This window comes from Cetorhinus maximus, chromosome 2 (genome assembly GCF_964194155.1).
Source record: "Cetorhinus maximus chromosome 2, sCetMax3.hap1.1, whole genome shotgun sequence".
NCBI lineage: Eukaryota > Metazoa > Chordata > Chondrichthyes > Lamniformes > Cetorhinidae > Cetorhinus > Cetorhinus maximus.
Window position 1 is genome coordinate 69,412,157 of NC_135880.1, and position 17,574 is coordinate 69,429,730.

At 45.1% G+C, this 17,574-nt stretch overlaps 1 protein-coding gene across 1 annotated transcript in view; it reads right to left on the reverse strand.

Annotated features, from left to right (window-relative positions):
- The window catches only part of LOC144695025 (solute carrier organic anion transporter family member 4C1-like), a 197,330-nt gene that overhangs the window by 111,370 nt on the left and 68,386 nt on the right, over positions 1 to 17,574 (reverse strand). The window contains exon 4 of the mRNA XM_078565903.1: positions 15,409 to 15,505. Within this exon, the coding sequence (XP_078422029.1) occupies positions 15,409 to 15,505 (97 nt within the window). The remainder of the gene's footprint in view (positions 1 to 15,408; positions 15,506 to 17,574) is intronic.

The window sequence follows — 17,574 nt, forward strand, 5'->3', positions numbered from 1 at the left end:
ACCACCGACACACAGTTGCAGCTGTGTGTACCATCTACAAGATGCACTGCAGGAGTTCACCAAGGCTCCTTCGACAGCACCTTCCAAACCCACAACCACTACCATCTAGAAGGACAAGCAGATAGATGGGAACATCACCACCGGAAGTTCCCTTCCAAGTCACTCACCATCCCGACTGTCGCTGGGTCAAAATACTGGAACTCCCTTCCTAACAGCACAGTGGATGTACCTACACCACATGGACTGCGGCAGTTCAAGAAGACAGCTCACCACCACCTTCTCGAGGGTAATAGGGATGGAACAATAAATGCTGGCCCAGCGAAACGCACATCAAGCGAATGAATAAAAAAAAACACAACCATTTTCCATTGTGCTAGGTATGACTCCAGCCAGTGGGTACTTTCCCCCGATTCCCATTGACTCCAGTTTTGCTAGGGCTCCTTAATGTCACACTCCGTCAAATGCTGCCTTGATGCCAAGGGCACTAACTCTCACTTCCCCTCTTCGGTTCAGTTCTTTTGTCCATATTTGGACCAAGGCTGTAATGAGGTCAGGAGCTGAGTGGCCCTGCAAAACCCAGACTGAACATAAGTGAGCAGGTAATTGCTGAATAGGCGCTACTTGATAGCACTGTCAAACACCACCTTCCATCAGTGCTGTGGATGTACTGGAACAACTTGGCTCAGGGCGCAACTAGTTCTGGAGTACAAGTCTTCAGTACTATTGTCTGAATGTTGTCAGGGCCTGTAGCCTTTGCAATATCCAGTGCCTTCAGTAATTTCACAGAATCACAGAATTATTATGATGTAGAATGAGGCCATTCGGCCCATCGTGTCTGCACCAGCTCTCTGAGCATTTTAACTTAGTACCAATCTCTTGCCTTTTCCCTGTAACCCTGCACATTGTTTCTATTTCGATAATCATCCAACAATTTCACTTGGAGTGAACTCATTTGGCTAAAGACAGGCATCTTTGATGCCGGAGACCTCAGAAGGAACCTACATGGTTCATCCACTGGCACTTCTGACTGAGTCCGATTGCAAATGGTTCAGCCTTGTCTTTTATACTGATGTGCTGGACTCCACCATCATTGAGGATGGGGATATTTGTGGAGCCACCTCCTCCAGTTGGTTGTTTAATTGTTCACCACCATTCACGGCTGGATGTGGCAAAACCACAGAGTTTAGATCTGATCCGTTGGCTGTGGGCTCACTTAGCTTTGTCTATCACATGCTGCTTACGCTATTTGGCATGCAATTAGTCCTGTGTTGTAGCTTCACCAGATTGGCACCTCATTTTTAGGTATGCCTGATGCTGCTCCTGGCATCCCCTCCTGCACTCTTCATTGAACCATTGGTTTATAGGTTGATAGGCTTACTTAGCGTAATAGGTATTTCATTAGAGACTACATTGGTACTTATAAAAATGGGTTAGTCCAGCTAATTTACATGGAATTACAACTCTCTTTAGCGATCTCAACGAATTGCCATTGCCAAACATAAAGAAAGTAATGCTTTTATCTTCTTAACCTTGCACTGATCATATCTACTAAGTGAATCTAGACAACATTTTAACCAATCTGTCCTACATAACATTGAAGTACACTTACTATCTGGTATTGCACAGTTAAAGGAGTCCATCACTAACACATACATTACAGGGCTAAAACTCTTTGTGACTGATATAATTTGTTCAGAGTCATCATTGTTGTGTTATACCTTTAAGTGGGTGTGATTATGTTTTCTATATACATCACTGGAAGGGAAATGATGCAATGAATCATGTGATTCAGACTAGAATTTTGTGTTAAACAATCCCTCATGCATGGTTGGTGCTTTGATGGTTATCTAAGTAAGCACAAAGAAAAGAAAAACACAACATGATGCCAGTGGTGGAGAATGCTTCATTTTCAAGCATAGCATAAACAACCTGGTGCTAGTGCTGATGAAAGAAGTTTGTAAGCAGAAAAAGTTCCAAAGCTTAAAACCACTCTCTCAATGCAAAGTGTGTGGTCTCCAACTGGAGATCAGAGTCTGTGAGTTCAACAGGCAGTGACAGCACATCAAAAGGTTGAGTGCGAGGCAGTGCTCAGTGAGGAAAAGCAAGTAGCTGGGGCATGGGCCAGATTGATTGCGGGCAAGGGAGAACAGAGAAACATCGTGGAAATCAGGCCGAGTAGGTTGTAAGGAGACAGGCAAAAATCAGGAGTTGATGAAAGCTAGAAATGTCTTTGGCGCTGTTATTCAATTTGCGAAGCATCATGGTGCAGTCTTGCCAAAGCAGAGCTTTGTGGGCAGAGCTTCAGAAATGCATGCACAAGCAGCAACAGCGCCACTCATCCCAAGTGCTGCAGCAGCAATGAAACATGCTGTTGTGCATAGAGGAACTACAAAGAACTGACACACTGCAGTGCATTTAAAGCCTTTACAGTATTCGAATCCTGAACAGTAAAACAGGAGAATTCATTTAAATGGCAGAGAAGCAGAAGGTGCAGGGAATATTGAAAAAAGTGTCTACGTAATTCCCAAGCTTAAATTAAGGCAGCTGACCAACTTTCTGAGTTTAAACTATTTAAACAATGCACAGAATTATGCTTTGTTGACTCTGGCGTGCCCAAACCAGACAAGCTGGCCATAAAGATTTGTTTACCAATTGGAAATGAAGGTACATTTGGTACTTGTTTCCTTGCCCTACCCATGGTTCGCGTCATGGCGGTATGGGTTGGACCTGATTTCAGGCAAAGAACTCAAGAAGAAGAACCCTTCCTTTGTATTGATTCCTGTATCCAGTATCTAGACTATTTTGAAATCTGCTAATCACTAAGTCTCCTATGCTTTGTGTTATGGCTCATTTGTTCCATGAAAGCAGCTGACATCTGACCCAGCAGGGTCTCCTTCTCGGAGAACTGAACACCAGTTAGAAACAGTTGTCTGTCAATATGAGACACCTTAGCACAAAACAGTAATTTAAGCGCTATTACTAATCCAGAGATACCCAAATTGAATTTTGTCAATCTTTTATACAACCTGTTAAAGTCCAACATCTCTTCTTTCACAGAATGACAATCTATTTTCCTAAATCTCTCAAATTTTGACAATGCCTAATACGTAGTTAATAATAGGAGCAGCAGTAGGCCATTCAGACCCTCAAGCCTGCTCCGCCATTCAATATGAACATGGCTGATCATCCACTTCAATGTCTTTTTCCCACACTATCCCCATATCCCATGTATGTCACTGGTACTTAGAAATCTGTCAATCTCTATTTTAAACATACTCATGGGCGGAATCGTTCCAGGTTTGCACTAAGTGCAGGAGTGGGCGGGCAAAACGATGTATCATCCCAAATGTGCTGCATTAATCATGCATACCCGGGAAACACACTGTTTCCATGGCGAGAGGGCTCTCATTCGCCTGCCACGCCATCACCGTGCCACTTCAGCACACCGGGCGCTATATTTAAAGTGCAGCCGCACGCACACACCTCAGTGCTTCAAGCCCATAACTGCTGCAAAGAAAACATGGCCCTAAAAGGCAAAAACACTGCAACCCTCAGGTTCAATGACGTGTCCCTCGAGCACATTTTGGACGCAGTGGAGGCTCGCTGTGATGTCCTCTACTCCAGCTCTGGCCGTATGATAGACAGCAACCTCACTAATCTGGCTTGGGACACAGTGGCAGTGGCGGTCAGCGCCAACACCCTTCAAAAGAGGACAGCCACCCAGTGCTGAAAGAGAATGAATGATCTCTTCCGTTCTGCCAGGGTAACTCACTCTTCTCGTCACTCTCAACTCACGCACTCACAAACCCATCAGACATCCACAGGGGCCTCACTCACTGCCGGTTCAAGGGACATTACCATTCACTCTCACACATTTCATTTTCCTCATCCCATCCATGGGACCAGTCGCCACTCACACATGCCAGGCATACTTATCATCTGGCCTGGCAAGCATCCTGTTTACACTCTCTCCATTTCTTTTCATGCAGGACAAGCTGGAACACGATAAGGAGGAGAGGTTGCAGACTGATGGAGGAATGCCTGAAGTCAAAGTCCTCAGGGACTTTGAAAACAGAGCCATCCAGCTGGCTGGCGAGGATCTGGACAGCTCCTGTGCTGACAGTGAGGCCGGCGGTGCTCTACCAAGTGAGGATTTAGAAGTGCAACATCAATCAGACAACCATGCTGTGACTGATGTGTCCTGTTTCATAGGCCACTGCCATGCAGCTGAGGGAGTCCACGACCCAGCGCCTCCAATGAAGCCGAGGAAACCTCTGAAGAGGAATCTGGAGGCACCCTCCTTGAAGTCCCATCACAGCGCTCACCCACACCCTCCACCAGTGCAGAGGCACACACATCAGTGGGACCTAGCTTTAGAATACCCTCGGGATCACAATCTGGTGAGCACATCGCACTGTCTGATCCGCAGCATGCGGCGGCAGGGACTTCCCAGGTGTCCTGCACACAGAGGACTGCTGGAGGTCAGAAATTTGATGAGTCTGAGCCAGGTGACGAGCCTCTGGGCTCGGTCATGTCACAGTTGCTGGAGCTGCAAAGGCAAGCTCGGGAACATCAGGAAGGGATGTCCGCTACACTTCTCAGATTGCAAGGCACGATGGAGGGCTCCATCCACCTTCAGGCTAAGATGATAGCACTAGCATGCCAATGCACCAAGGTCAACACTGGTAGGATGGTGGCCCTCATGGAGACCTTGGTCCAGGACGTCACTCCTGCACTGCTGCGCAAGCTCAACTCCATCACTGACGCCATAGTTGGCTCCAACAGTGTGTACTTGAGAGGGGTGCAAGAAAGCTCGATCTAACTCCAGCTATCCCTTCTCCTCAAGGAGTCAGCCAGGGGCCCTTGGGCACCCATTGGGAGGAGGATCAGCAGGTGTATCCCCGGGACCATCCATCTAGGTGACTCCGGGAGTATCAGTCCCATCCAAATCCCCTCTTCCTGTGACCTCAGCAGCTCCAGCTCTGCAGGCCGAGGAGGGTGCCACTGCCCCATAGTAGGACCCCGAAAGCAGGCCAGGACCCTCCAGGTCTCAGTCGTCATGGGACGCCCACCAAGGTCATCACAGACAAGGCGCAGCAGTCAGCAGACTGCCTCCATTTCTGCTGTGGGTGGCTGGGGAGCACCAAGACATGGTGGCAGGGTTAGGAAAGTGAAGGAGATGTAGTTGTACAGCCTGGGTAAGGGTGTTAATCACTTGTACATATTGTTCACTATTGTCAATAAACTCCCAAGAATGTATCCCTGCCTATGGCTTCTTGTTCTGATGAGCAATGTTCATGTCACTCAGATGTGAAAGCATTCTGCATAAGATAAAGGCAGGTGTCCCAGTCCAGGGCCTCTTCCCTGTGCTTTGTGCAGTCTTCAGACCAAAGTGATGGTCTTGCCTCACATTCCTTGGAAACATTACTGATGTTACCTGCACTTCGAAGGTGCTTGTCATTGTTTCCAGAATATTATGGACAGGCGTCACAGAGTTCCGTCATTCCCTCTTTGTGCTCTCAGCACCTTTAAGGTGGGGCTAGCCCCCATCTCTTCAGCATCTGTGACCAGTGATGTTGTGCTCCTGAAGGGGTCAGGTGCTGATGGTGGACAAAGGCTCAGGTGCTTTTAAAGTTTCATGGCTGCGTCTCTATGATACGATCCTAATCACAGAGCGCAAAGCGAGCTGCTCTCAGCCAGACAGGAGTCAGACATTCTCAGAGACTATGTGAAGATCTATGGAGTGCCCTCGCTGAAAGTTGTCTTCATCCTCCTGCAATCGAGCAACTATTAGGGCCTTCACTGCGTCTCCATGACAGGAGCATTATCACAGAGGTTATGCGCATTGCCATAAGTCAGACTGGAGTCAAACATTCATAGATACAATGTGAGGATCTATGGTGTTTCCTCATTGCATATTGTCATCATCTTCCACAAATCTAGCAGCTATGAGGGTCTCCCGCGCGCCTGCCTCCTCTGGCCAGTGCAAGGGCCTCATCCCCGTCAACGCCGCCTTCGAGGACCTCCTCATCCTTATCCCCATTGGCATCCTCCTCATCAGAGGAGAGTTCCAGCTCCTCCATCTCCTCCTCAATCAGCTCCGCTTCCCATTTCAGCGCCAGGTTGTAAAGGATGCAGCAGATGACGACGATGCATGACATACTCTGTGGACTATATTGCAGGGCTCCACCAGACTGGTCCAGGCTCCGGAACCTCATTTTCAGCATCCCTATGGTTTGCTCCACCAAGTTGCAAGTTGCAGCATGAGCCTCATTATAACTTCGCTCTGCTGCAATCCGAGGCCGCCACACAAGTGTCATCATCCACGTCCTCTGTGGGTAGCCCTTGACCCCGAGGAACTATCCCTGCAGCTTCTGTGGACCCTGGAAGACTTAAGGGACCTGTGACTGACTGAGAATGCAGGAGTCCTGCACTTTCCTTGAAACCATGTGCACACCTGCAGGATACTTCTGCGGTGGTCGCACACAAGCTGTACATTCAACGAATGTAAGCCCTTGCGATTGACATAGTTAATCGCTTGTTGTGACAGAGCGCCATGTGAATGCAGTTGATGGCAGCCTGCAGCTGTCAGAAACCCGAGATCTGGGCAAATCCAATCACGCTTGCTCCTGGCTGTCCTGGTTCCAGGTGAAATGCACAAAGTTGTGTACCCTCATGGACGCATTTGTGGATGGAGGCTTGTGATATCCCACAGAGGTCACCAGTGGAGACCTGAAAGGAGTCACTGGCATATAAATTAAGCAGTCACTTTCACGGCTACTGGCAGTGGATGCCCTCTATGCCTCCGTGGCACCACATCCTGAAGTAGCTGGCAGATGTTCCCTAGACATGCGTAGTCTTCGGCAACACTGGTTCTTGGTCATCTGCAGGAATGAAAGGCAACGTCTATAGACCCTGGGTCTAGCTAGGTGCTGACCAACGATGGCTCGCTGTGGCTCTTCGACAGCGTGTGCGGGAGCCCCAGCCACCCCTTCTTCCAGAGGGCGCTGTTCCTCCCTCTAAGCAGTCAGGCATCTCAGTCGCTCTCCTCTCTGTCGTCTTCGCTCTCTGTAAGCCAAGAAGCATACAGCCAGTTCACCAGGCTCCACAATCCTGATGCACTCCTCCTGCAGGATGAAAGGGAGAGACTTGTGGGTTAGCATGGGTACTAAGAACCTGTCTTGGTTAAGTCTGGGGGCCCCTTAATGCAACCCAGAAAGTGCTGGCCATCACTTGGATGGCCAGAGATTAGTGCACTGCATGGCTGCCAGAAAGCCCACCCACCTCCGCCCAACTCCACCTGACCGAATGGCAGCAGCTTTGCCCATTGGACTGCATCTCAGTTCAGGCGCTGGCATTCTCCTAACCCGCACTGCAAAGCTGCACTGTTAGCTTGAACTGTGGGGGAGGCTGTTCCAAACTGGGATGATGACATTGCAAGGGGCTGTGTGGGCCTCCACCAGTGACTGCTCCATGGCCAGCTTTAGCAAGAGACTGTACAACGTGCTCAGTCATCCAACTGTTCTGCACTCCAGGAGAACGCTCATTACTTTGCAGTCTGTAACTGAGGGGTGAAAAGCTCTGGAGCACTTGCTGGCACTTTACTGCCTCTACATTGCTTGAGTGGGCAGAGAAGCTAGAGGCCCGACTCCAATCATATCAATGTGGCTGCGCCTGAACTATCTCAGCTGCAGAGGAATGGACACTTTATACAAGGCTTCCCTAATGTGCGGTCACTTCCCTCATTCACCACACCCCGCACCCCCCCACAAACACATGCTTGTGCACTACCTTCAACCACAGGGCAGCACTTGCCTCCCCCATCACCCCATCGCCTCAACTGCGGGGCAGCCCTTCCCCCCGTCAACCCTCAAGTTGCGTCAACCATAGGGTATGCCTTGCCCCAACCTCCCACCAACGTACCTCAAATGCAGGGCAGCTCTTGCCCCAACACGTCTCAGTCTTGAAGTCCAACAGGCGACCCAGGCAAGTGGTCCGCAACATTACTGCGTGCTCACCTCCAAGCTCCGCTCAACGTGCAGCCGCCAAATGTACGCCTTTTATATGCTGTTGTGAAACATGTCAGCATGCAATCACGTCGACGTGGGGTAGAATCCAGCGATGGGGGTGCAGACGATTCTGGCTGGCTGGGCTTATAATGATATGTAGATGTATTACAATGAGGTTCCCGACATCCAAAGGCAGGGAACACAGTCTGCCATCGGCGGGCAGAGCGGACGATCACAAACTGGTTTCACAACATCGTGAAACTGATTTTTGGCCTCATCACCATATTGTCCGCTCATGCCACTGAACATGCCCGATACCAGCAGGAATGAAAATCCTGGCCAATGATCGAGCTTTCACAGCCCTTTGGGGTAGACAATTCCAAAGATTCACAGCCCTCTGAGTAAAAAAAATTCTCCTCATCTCAGTCCTAAGTGGCTTCCCCCTTATTTTGAAATTGTGTCCCCTGGTTCTAGGCTCCCCAACCAGGGTAAACATCTCATCTGCATCTACAGTGTCAATCCCTTTAAGTATTTTGTAGGTTTCAATGAGGTCACTTCTCATTCTTCGAAACTCTAGAGAATACAGGCCCTGTTTCCCCAATCTCTCTTCAAAGGACAGTCCCGCAATCTCAGGGATGTCTGGTGAACCTTCATTGCACTCCCTTAATGACAATAATATCCTTTCTAAGGTAAGAGGACCAAAACTGCACACAGTACTCCAGGTGCGCCCAAGGTTTTATACAATTAAAGCAAGATTTTGCTACTACTGTACTCAAATTCTCTTGCGATAATGGCTAACATACAATTAGCCTTCCTTATTTCCTGCGGCACTTGAATGTTAGCTCTCAGTGACTTATTGACGAGAACACCCATGTCCCTTTGTACATCTACAATTCTTAATCTCTCACCATTTAAGAAATACTTTGCACATCTGTTCCTCCTGCCAAAGTGGATAACCTCACATTTTTCCACATTATATTTCATCTGCCATGTTCTTGCCCACTCAGTCTGTCCAAATCCCCTTGAAGCCTCTTTGCACCTTCCTCACAACTCCCACTCCCACCTAGCTTTGTGTCATCTGTGACCTTGGAAATATTACATTTGGTCCCCACATCCAAATCATTGACATATATTGTGAACAGCTGGGGTCTAAGTACTGATCATTGTGGGGTACCCCAATAGTCACAGCCTGCCAAGCGAAAAAGGCCCGTTTATTCCAACCTGTGTTTTCTGCCTGTTAACCAATCCTCAATCCATGTCAGTACATGTGCTTTCATTTTGCTAACCAACCTCTTGTGGGGGACTTAATTGAAAGCCTCCTGAAAACCAAGTACACTATGTCCACTGACTCCCCTTTATCAATTCTATTCGTAACATCCTCAAAAAACTCCAACAGGTTTGTTAAACATGATTTCCCATTCATAAATCCATGTTGACTATGTCCAATCAGATCATTATTATCTAAGTATCCATTTATCACATTGTTTATAATTGATTCCAGCATTTTCCTTACTACTGATGTAAGGCTAACAGGTATGTAGTTCCCTGTTTTCTCTTTCCCTCCCTTCTTAAATAGTGGGGTGACGTTTGCTACCAATGCATCCATTATCTCTAAAGCTATCTCTTTCAACACTCTTGGATGTAGGCTATCAGGTCCCAGGGACTTACCAACCTTCAGTCCCATTAATTTCCTGAATGCAACCCGCTTACTAATACTAATTTCCCCTCAATTCCTCATTCTTCCTCATCCCTTGGAACTCTAATTCTGAAAGATTTCTTGTATCTTCCTCAGTGAAGATAAACACAAAGTAATAATTTAGCGTCTCTACCATTTCTTTATTCCCTATTATAAATTCACCTGATTCTGCCTTTAATGAATCCACGTTTGTCTTAGCCAAATGTTTCCTTTTTACATATCAATAGAAACTTTTATAGTTCTTTCTTATGTTATTTGCTAGTTTACATTCATATTCTATTCTCCCTTTCTTTATCAGTTTCTTGGTCCTCCTTTGCTGCATTCGAAAATCCTCCCAATCCTCAGGTTTACTACTATTTCTGGCAACTATATAGGCCTTTTTTTTTAAATCTTATACAATCCTTAACTTCCTTAGTTAGCCACAGTTGACTTACTTTTCTTTTAGGGTTTTTTTATACCTTGAAGGAATGTATAATTGGTGTAAACTATGTAATAATTTTTTTAAGACTATTCATTGCCTGTGTACCATCATACTTTTTAATGGATTTTCCTGATACACCTCAGCCAATTTGCCCCTCATACCTTCATAATTTCCTTTGTTTAAATTTAATACCCTGGCTTCAGATTGAGCTACCTCATTTTCAAACATAATATAAAATTCTATCATATTATGGTCACTCATCTCCAAAGGTTTTTTACAACAAGGTTACTAAATAGCCCTTTCTTGTTACATATGACTATGTAACAAGAATCTAAAATAGCCTGTCCTCTCATTGGTTCCTCAGCATACTGCTCTGAAAAACCATCCCTAACACACTCCAGAAACTTGTCCTCCATTGCAATAGTGCTCATTAGATTTACTCAGTCTAAATGCAGATTGAAGTCATTCATGATTACTGTATTACCCATGCTACATGCTTCTCTAATCTCCTGATTAATACCATGCTTCACTACCACTACTGTTTGGTGGCCTATAAACAATTCCTACCAATGTTTGCTGCCCCTTGCTGTTTCTTAGCTCCACCCAAACAGATTCCACATTTTGTTCTTCTGACCTGAAATCTTCCCTGAGTAATGTACCCTGATCTCATTCCGTATTATCAGTGTAACTCTTTTCCCTTTTTGCCTGTCCTTCTGAAATGTCAAATATCCTTGAATATTCAATTCCCAGCCTTGGGCACCCTGCAGCCAGGTTTCCGTAATGGCAATTAGATCATATCCATTTACCTCTATTTGTGCCTTTAAATCATCTACCTTGTTGCGAATGCTGTGTGCATTCAGGTAGAGTTCCCTTAATTTTGTCTTTTTAACATTATTCCACATCCTAAGCTTAGTTGATGCTTGCCTTTGTATCACCTGCCTTCTAATTTCACTTGCTACTTTATTCTGCTTCCTGTTACCAGCTTTACTTCCTTCCAATTTGAGCTACTTCTCAGATTCCCATCCCCTGACAAGCTAACTTAAACAAATCATCTTTCTTGTAAATTTCATCCAAAATCTCAATTGAGATTTGAAAGTCCAAACCTTCATCACTATCTAAGTGACAGGCATCAAGCTCACAAAATAATTTACTTCCATTTTTACTTTTGTAGGCAGTGGCAATGCTGAGGCCATGCCTTTTTTGGGAATGGAACCCATGTCCACATATCCATTCTTTGACTGGTCACATGGTTTAGACTTTGAGGAGGGAAATCATACTTCGACAATTTACATTTGCTTTCTGCCATTTTCCACAACAGCCACTATGCTTTTTTTATTCTGCCTGAAAAACTTTTCTTAGTTTCGAAACTTCTCTTTTAGGCAATCATCCTCTGCCACCATGTTATATTCACAAAAGCCAAGTGGTGAAGGATAGAACTTGAGCCAATATTTAGACAATTTTATAAGCATTTATGTACAGAGATACATATGACAAACATCTACAAACAAGCACCTTCCAAACTCAAATACCACAGCTTCAGTCTGTTCCTATTTATCTGAGTACAACTGAATCCAAACCAATAAAATACAATTAATATACCATTAACACAATTAACACCGGCAATTAATTCTTTAAACTTTGGATGTATAAAGGGAATGCATACCTATCTTATGTAAAAATGAACATGATAAATTCTGTTGAATCAGCTAGTAATAAGACTGTACAAACTCTACAGTACCCGCTATATACCTTTATACAAAATACACAGCATACATGTTGCATAAGAAATAATGGTATGAGCTATCAGTATAACAAATAACTGATGTTAATTATACAATATGCTTGCCTTCTGCTCTCTACCAGCACTGAGCCCTAACCCTGTTTTGATTCAGGCCAGGTTACAGCCATCAGCCAGTTTTCAAAGAAGGAAAAGGTTATAAACTGAGTATATTATTAAAGGAATACATGCCTGAGGCATAGAACAAGTGGGACTGATGCAGGAATGGAGATAAAAGGGAAGTGAAAATGACAGAAAAAGGAGAGAGGAACAATGAGATGGAGACAGAGAAGTGGAGATGATAACAAGAAAAATACATGAGAGAGGCATAAAGAAACAAGGATAGATTTTCTACCTTGTCATGCCTAAATGGTTGGAAATTCTAGCGCAGGGAAAGCAGAAAGTAGGCATAATAAAGTAGAAGACAATGAGAGGGAAACAAAGGATTCAAGAGTGGGAGACAAGCAGAGAGTTAATTGTCCTGTACAATTTTTTTTTCATTCACAGGATGTGTGCTTCGCTGGCTGGGCCAGCATTTATTGTCCATCTCTGGTTGCCCTTGAGAAGGTGGTGGTGAGCTGTCTTCTTGAACTGCTGCAGTCCATGTGTTGTAGGTACACCCACAATGCTGTTAGGAAGGGAGTTCCAGAATTTTGACCCAATGACAGTGAAGGAATGGCTATATTTTTCCAAGTCAGGATGGTGAGTGGCTTAGGGGGAAACTTCCGGGTGGTGGTGTTCCCATGTATCTGCTGCCCTTGTCCTTCTAGACGGTAGTGGCCGTGGGTTTGGACGGTACCGTCTAAGGAGCTTTGGTGAATTCGTGCAGTGCATCTTGTAAATGGTACACACTGCTGCTACTGTGCGTCAGTGATGGAGAGATTGAATGTTTGTGGATGTGGTGCCAATCAAACGGGCTGCTTTGTCCTGGATGGTGTCAAGCTTCTTCAGTGTTGCGGGAGCTGCACTCCTCCAGGCAAGTGGGGAGTATTCCACCACACTCCTGACTTGTGCCTTGTAGATGGTGGACAGGCTTTAGAAGTCAGGAGGTGAGTTACCCATCGCAGGATTCCTCGCCTCTGACCTGCTATTGTGGCCACAGTATTAATATGGCTAGTCCAGTTCAGTTTCTGGTCAATGGTAATCCCCAGGATGTTGATAGTGGGGGATTCAGTGATGGTAATGCCATTGAACATCAAGGGGCGATGGTTAGATTCTCTCTTGTTGGAGATGGTCATTGCCTGGCACTTGTGTGGCATGAATGTTACTTGCCACTTGTCAGCCCAAGCCTGGATATTGTCCAGGTCTTGCTGCATTTGGATATGGACTGCTTCGTATCTGAGGAGTCATGAATTATGATGAACATTGTGCAATCACCAGCGAACATCCCCATTTCTGACCTTATGATGGTAGGAAGGTCATTGATGAAGCAGCTGAAGATGGTTGGGTCAAGGACACTACCCTGAGGAACTCCTGCAGTGATCTCATGGAGTTGAGATGACTGACATCCAACAGCCACAACCATCTTCCTTTGTGCTAGGTATGAGTCCAACCAGCAGAGAATTGCTCACTGATTCTCATTGACCCCAGTTTTGCTAGGGCTCCTTGATACCACACCTCAGTCAAATGACTTTGAACCAAGGCTGTAATGAGGTCAGGAGCTGAGTGGCCCTGGCGGAACCCAAACTAGGGGTTAGTGAGCAGGTTATTGCTAAGCAAGTGCTGCTTGATCACGCTGTTGGTGACCCTTTCCATTACTTTACTGATGATCGAGAGTAGACTGATGGGGCAGTAATTGGACAGGTTGCATTTGTCCTGCTTTTTGTGGACAGGACATACCTGAGCAATTTTCCACATAGCCAGTGTTATGGCTGTGCAGTTGGTACAGCCGAGTTATTTAAAAATCCCAGAGGGAAACTTAAAATTATAGGTTATGACAGTTGTTTAAAGTGTTATGTTTAAGATGCGACTCAAAATTCAAGAATCAGACCACCAGTTCGAGAGGTTTTATATTAAGCTAAATGAAACATTTTATTAATTTACACAAGTTAAAGATATACACATGACTACAAATTACTATGTTCATAACCTTTAACAAATTCCCAAACTAATCTCCATTAAGGCAACAGCAACCCATAGACTTAGCCGAATACCAGGCAAACCATTGTCACCTTACAAATTCAGAATTAGGTTCTTTTCACTTTGGTTTCTGTGGAGACAGCTGGAGGCTTACAGCTGCTTTTGATTTCACATTGCCTCTGCCCTGCACACACAAAACTGCTGAAGTTATATCTAGCACTGCTCATTGTATCTCCAGCCTCTTTGAACTCCACCTTTTAACAATAAAACCCCTTTCATAGTACCAATTTTATTAGTAATATGAACATATGGCTTGGTATCTGCTAGCGAGGTGGTAGTTTTCATCCCGCTTCTTGAATGCTCTATTCAAAAAGTGCAAATGCATGCTATCTCTCTTACATGTCAAAACTAGTACACATCAAAGCACCCAGACTAGCTGGCTTTAATCCAGTTAAGATACACACACAGACTAAATCTCTATTTTAAAAGAAATATATTTTCCAATAACATTATATACATTAATAGCTTCATGACAGCCGAGTAGGTGCCAGTGTTATAGCTGCACAGGAACAGTTTGGCTAGGGGCACAGCAAGTTCTGAGCACAAGTCTTCAGTACTATTGCCAGAATATTATCAGGGCCCATAGTCTTTACACTATCCACTGCCTTAAGCTGCTTCTTGATATCACATGGAGTGAATAGAATTGGCTGAAGACTGGCATCTGTGATGCTGGGGACCCCCGGAGGCTGAGATGGGTCATCCACTCGGCACTTCTGGCTGAAGATTGTAGCAAATCTTCAGCCCTATCTTTTGCACTGATGTGCAAAGGCTTTGAGGATGGGGATATTTGTGGAGCCTCTTCCTCCATCGAGTTGTTTGATTGTCCATCACCATTCACGACTGGATGTGGCAGGACTGCAGAGCTTAGATTTGATCTGTTGGTTGTGGGATCGCTTAGCTCTGTCTATCACTTGCTGCTTATGCTGTTTGGTACCTAAGTAGTCCTGTATTATAGCTTCACCAGGTTGACACTGCATTTTTAAGTGTGCTTGCTGCTGCTCTTGGCATGCCCTCCTGCACTCTTCGTTGAACCAGGGTTGATCCCCTATCTTGATGGTAATGGTAGAGTTGGGGATATGCTAGGCCATGAGGTTACAGATTGTGTTTGAGTGCATTTCTGCTGCTGATGGCCCACAGCACCTCATGGATGCCCAGTTTAAACAGAGAGGTAATTTTTTCTTTGAGCAATACCACAAGAGATCAACAAATTTAATTTATTTGCTTCAAAAGAGCTTCTGTGAGTATAACTACGGTGCTATTTCAGGGAATGGCTGCTGATTTCTCTTAAGCATCAATTAGTCATCTTGCTGAATATCAACAATTAGGCAGAGAACAGAAAAATACAAAAGAATGAAAAACAACTTACTTGGAAATTGTATTGATATCAATATAAATGTCCAGGAACTGACCGCCTATGACATATCCAAACGCAGGGCCCAGAACTGACATGCCACTTCCAATACCTGTAGATTATTGCAGCGTGTTTCTTTAATTAGCATTGTAGGTACAATAATAAGTTAAACATAGTTCTAACATTATAGTTCTGATTTCAATAACTCCACCACTAGTGGCAGTGCCTTCAGCGGCTTGGGCCATGAGCTCTAGAATTCCCTTCCTAAGCCTCTATGTTTATTACTTTTCTCTCCTTCTTTAAGATGCTCCTTGAAATCTATCTCATTTGCCCTATGTGGATCCATGTTTGATAACACTCCTATGAAGAACCATGACATTTTGCTATGTTAAAGGTACTATATAAATGTAAATTGTTGTTGTTATGGTAGTAATTACAAATTGTGTTTTGATTGGTTTGAGTGCAAACATGACCTACCTCTAAATCTGAAACTTAATTTTTTTAAATGAAAAATAAGTACACATTGTTCAAAGTCCCATTGTGACCTGCATATATAAACCAAAGAACCATTTTTTTCTCTTTTTCATGTAAATGGTTTTCTCAAAGAACCTCGACTTCCAACTAGGCACTTTACAGCCTTCCGGACTGAATATTGAGTTCAACAATTTTAGATCTTGAACTCTCTCCTCCATCCCCACCCCCTTTCCGATCCCACCCTTTTTTTTCCCAATAATTTATATAGATTTTTCTTTTCCCACCTATTTCCATTATTTTTAAATGTATTTCCCTCCATTATTTTATCTCTAACTTTTAGCCTATTTCGATTCCTTCACCCCACCCCACTAGGGCTATCTGTACCTTGCTTGTCCTGCTTTCTACCCTTAATTAGCACATTCCTTAGATAATATCACCACCTTCAACACCTCTTTGTCCTTTTGTCTATCTTCACCTATCACTGGCCCTCTATCCAGCTCTACTTGCCCCACCCCCCTTAAACCAGCTTATATTTCACCTCTCTTCTATTTTTACTTAGTTCTGTTTAAGAATCATACGGACTCGAAACGTTAACTGTGTTCCTCTCCGCAGATGCTGCCAGACCTGCTGAGTTTTTCCAGGTATTTTTATTTTTATTTTTGTTAACCATTTTTTACCTACTATTTGGGATCCACCAGCAGGAATTCTTGTGAAGGTGATGGGGATTCGGACGTTGGCAAGAGGCCCAGCCAGAGCCCTGTGTTGCCTCTTTTCAGGAAGATCTGCTGCATCTTGTTCCACTCAGGCATATGCAGGACCACGGCACGCGAGGCTTTCCTCAGGATCCAGAACCTGGGGGCAGAAGTCCCACCCACTGAGAGCAGCCAGCCCATCAAGGCCAGTAACTCTAATGAATGGTAGCACCGCCAGGAAGGAGATTGCAGCTGCCACCACGACATCTACTCAAGACCGAGGATCGTTTCTGGATTTCAGGCCACAGCTAAGTGATGGTAGAAGGGATACCATGGGGTGGGGGTCGTGGGAAGGGGAGGGTCGACAGCAAAGGCAAGGGTTGGCTCTCAGCAGGTTCCCCTCTTCCTGATTCTGGTTTCCTGAATCAAGCACTAGGTGGCTTTGAACAAGGGACCCCCCCAACCCCAGAAGCCTGGAAGCAACCCCACACGGGTTTGCTTGTCCTGTTCTCTGCATCGAGAGCTCCGCTGCTGGGTTAATGCCATTAATTGCGCAATTAAGGGCCTCAATTGGTAATGGGGCAAGAAGGTCATCCGTGAACCTTCCTGCATGGACTGAATCCGGGTGCAAGGGGTAAGGTAGTGGGGTTCCCACTTGCCACCTTCCAGCCTGATTAAATGCCCCAGCCACATGGGAGGGCACAAGATTCCGCCCATTATCTTGGACAGTGAGAAATATTGAGAACTGTCGAACAAGGTGTAGGTGTCTGGACAGAAACGGCTGCTGTCTGTAAAGATACAAGCCTTGATTTTCCAAGTTTGTGCTGCTCACAACATTCACCACACTTGTACGCCAGCTGCTAAAGCAGGAAATTGTAGCTAGAATGCTCTTAGTTTCTTTCCCCAAAGTTAATAGGTAGAAATTCATGGGCGTACATGATTTCCCCATATATATGATTATGGACAAGATGCCTTGGGAATACAACCCTATAAGGGATGATCCTGTAGGGGAGTG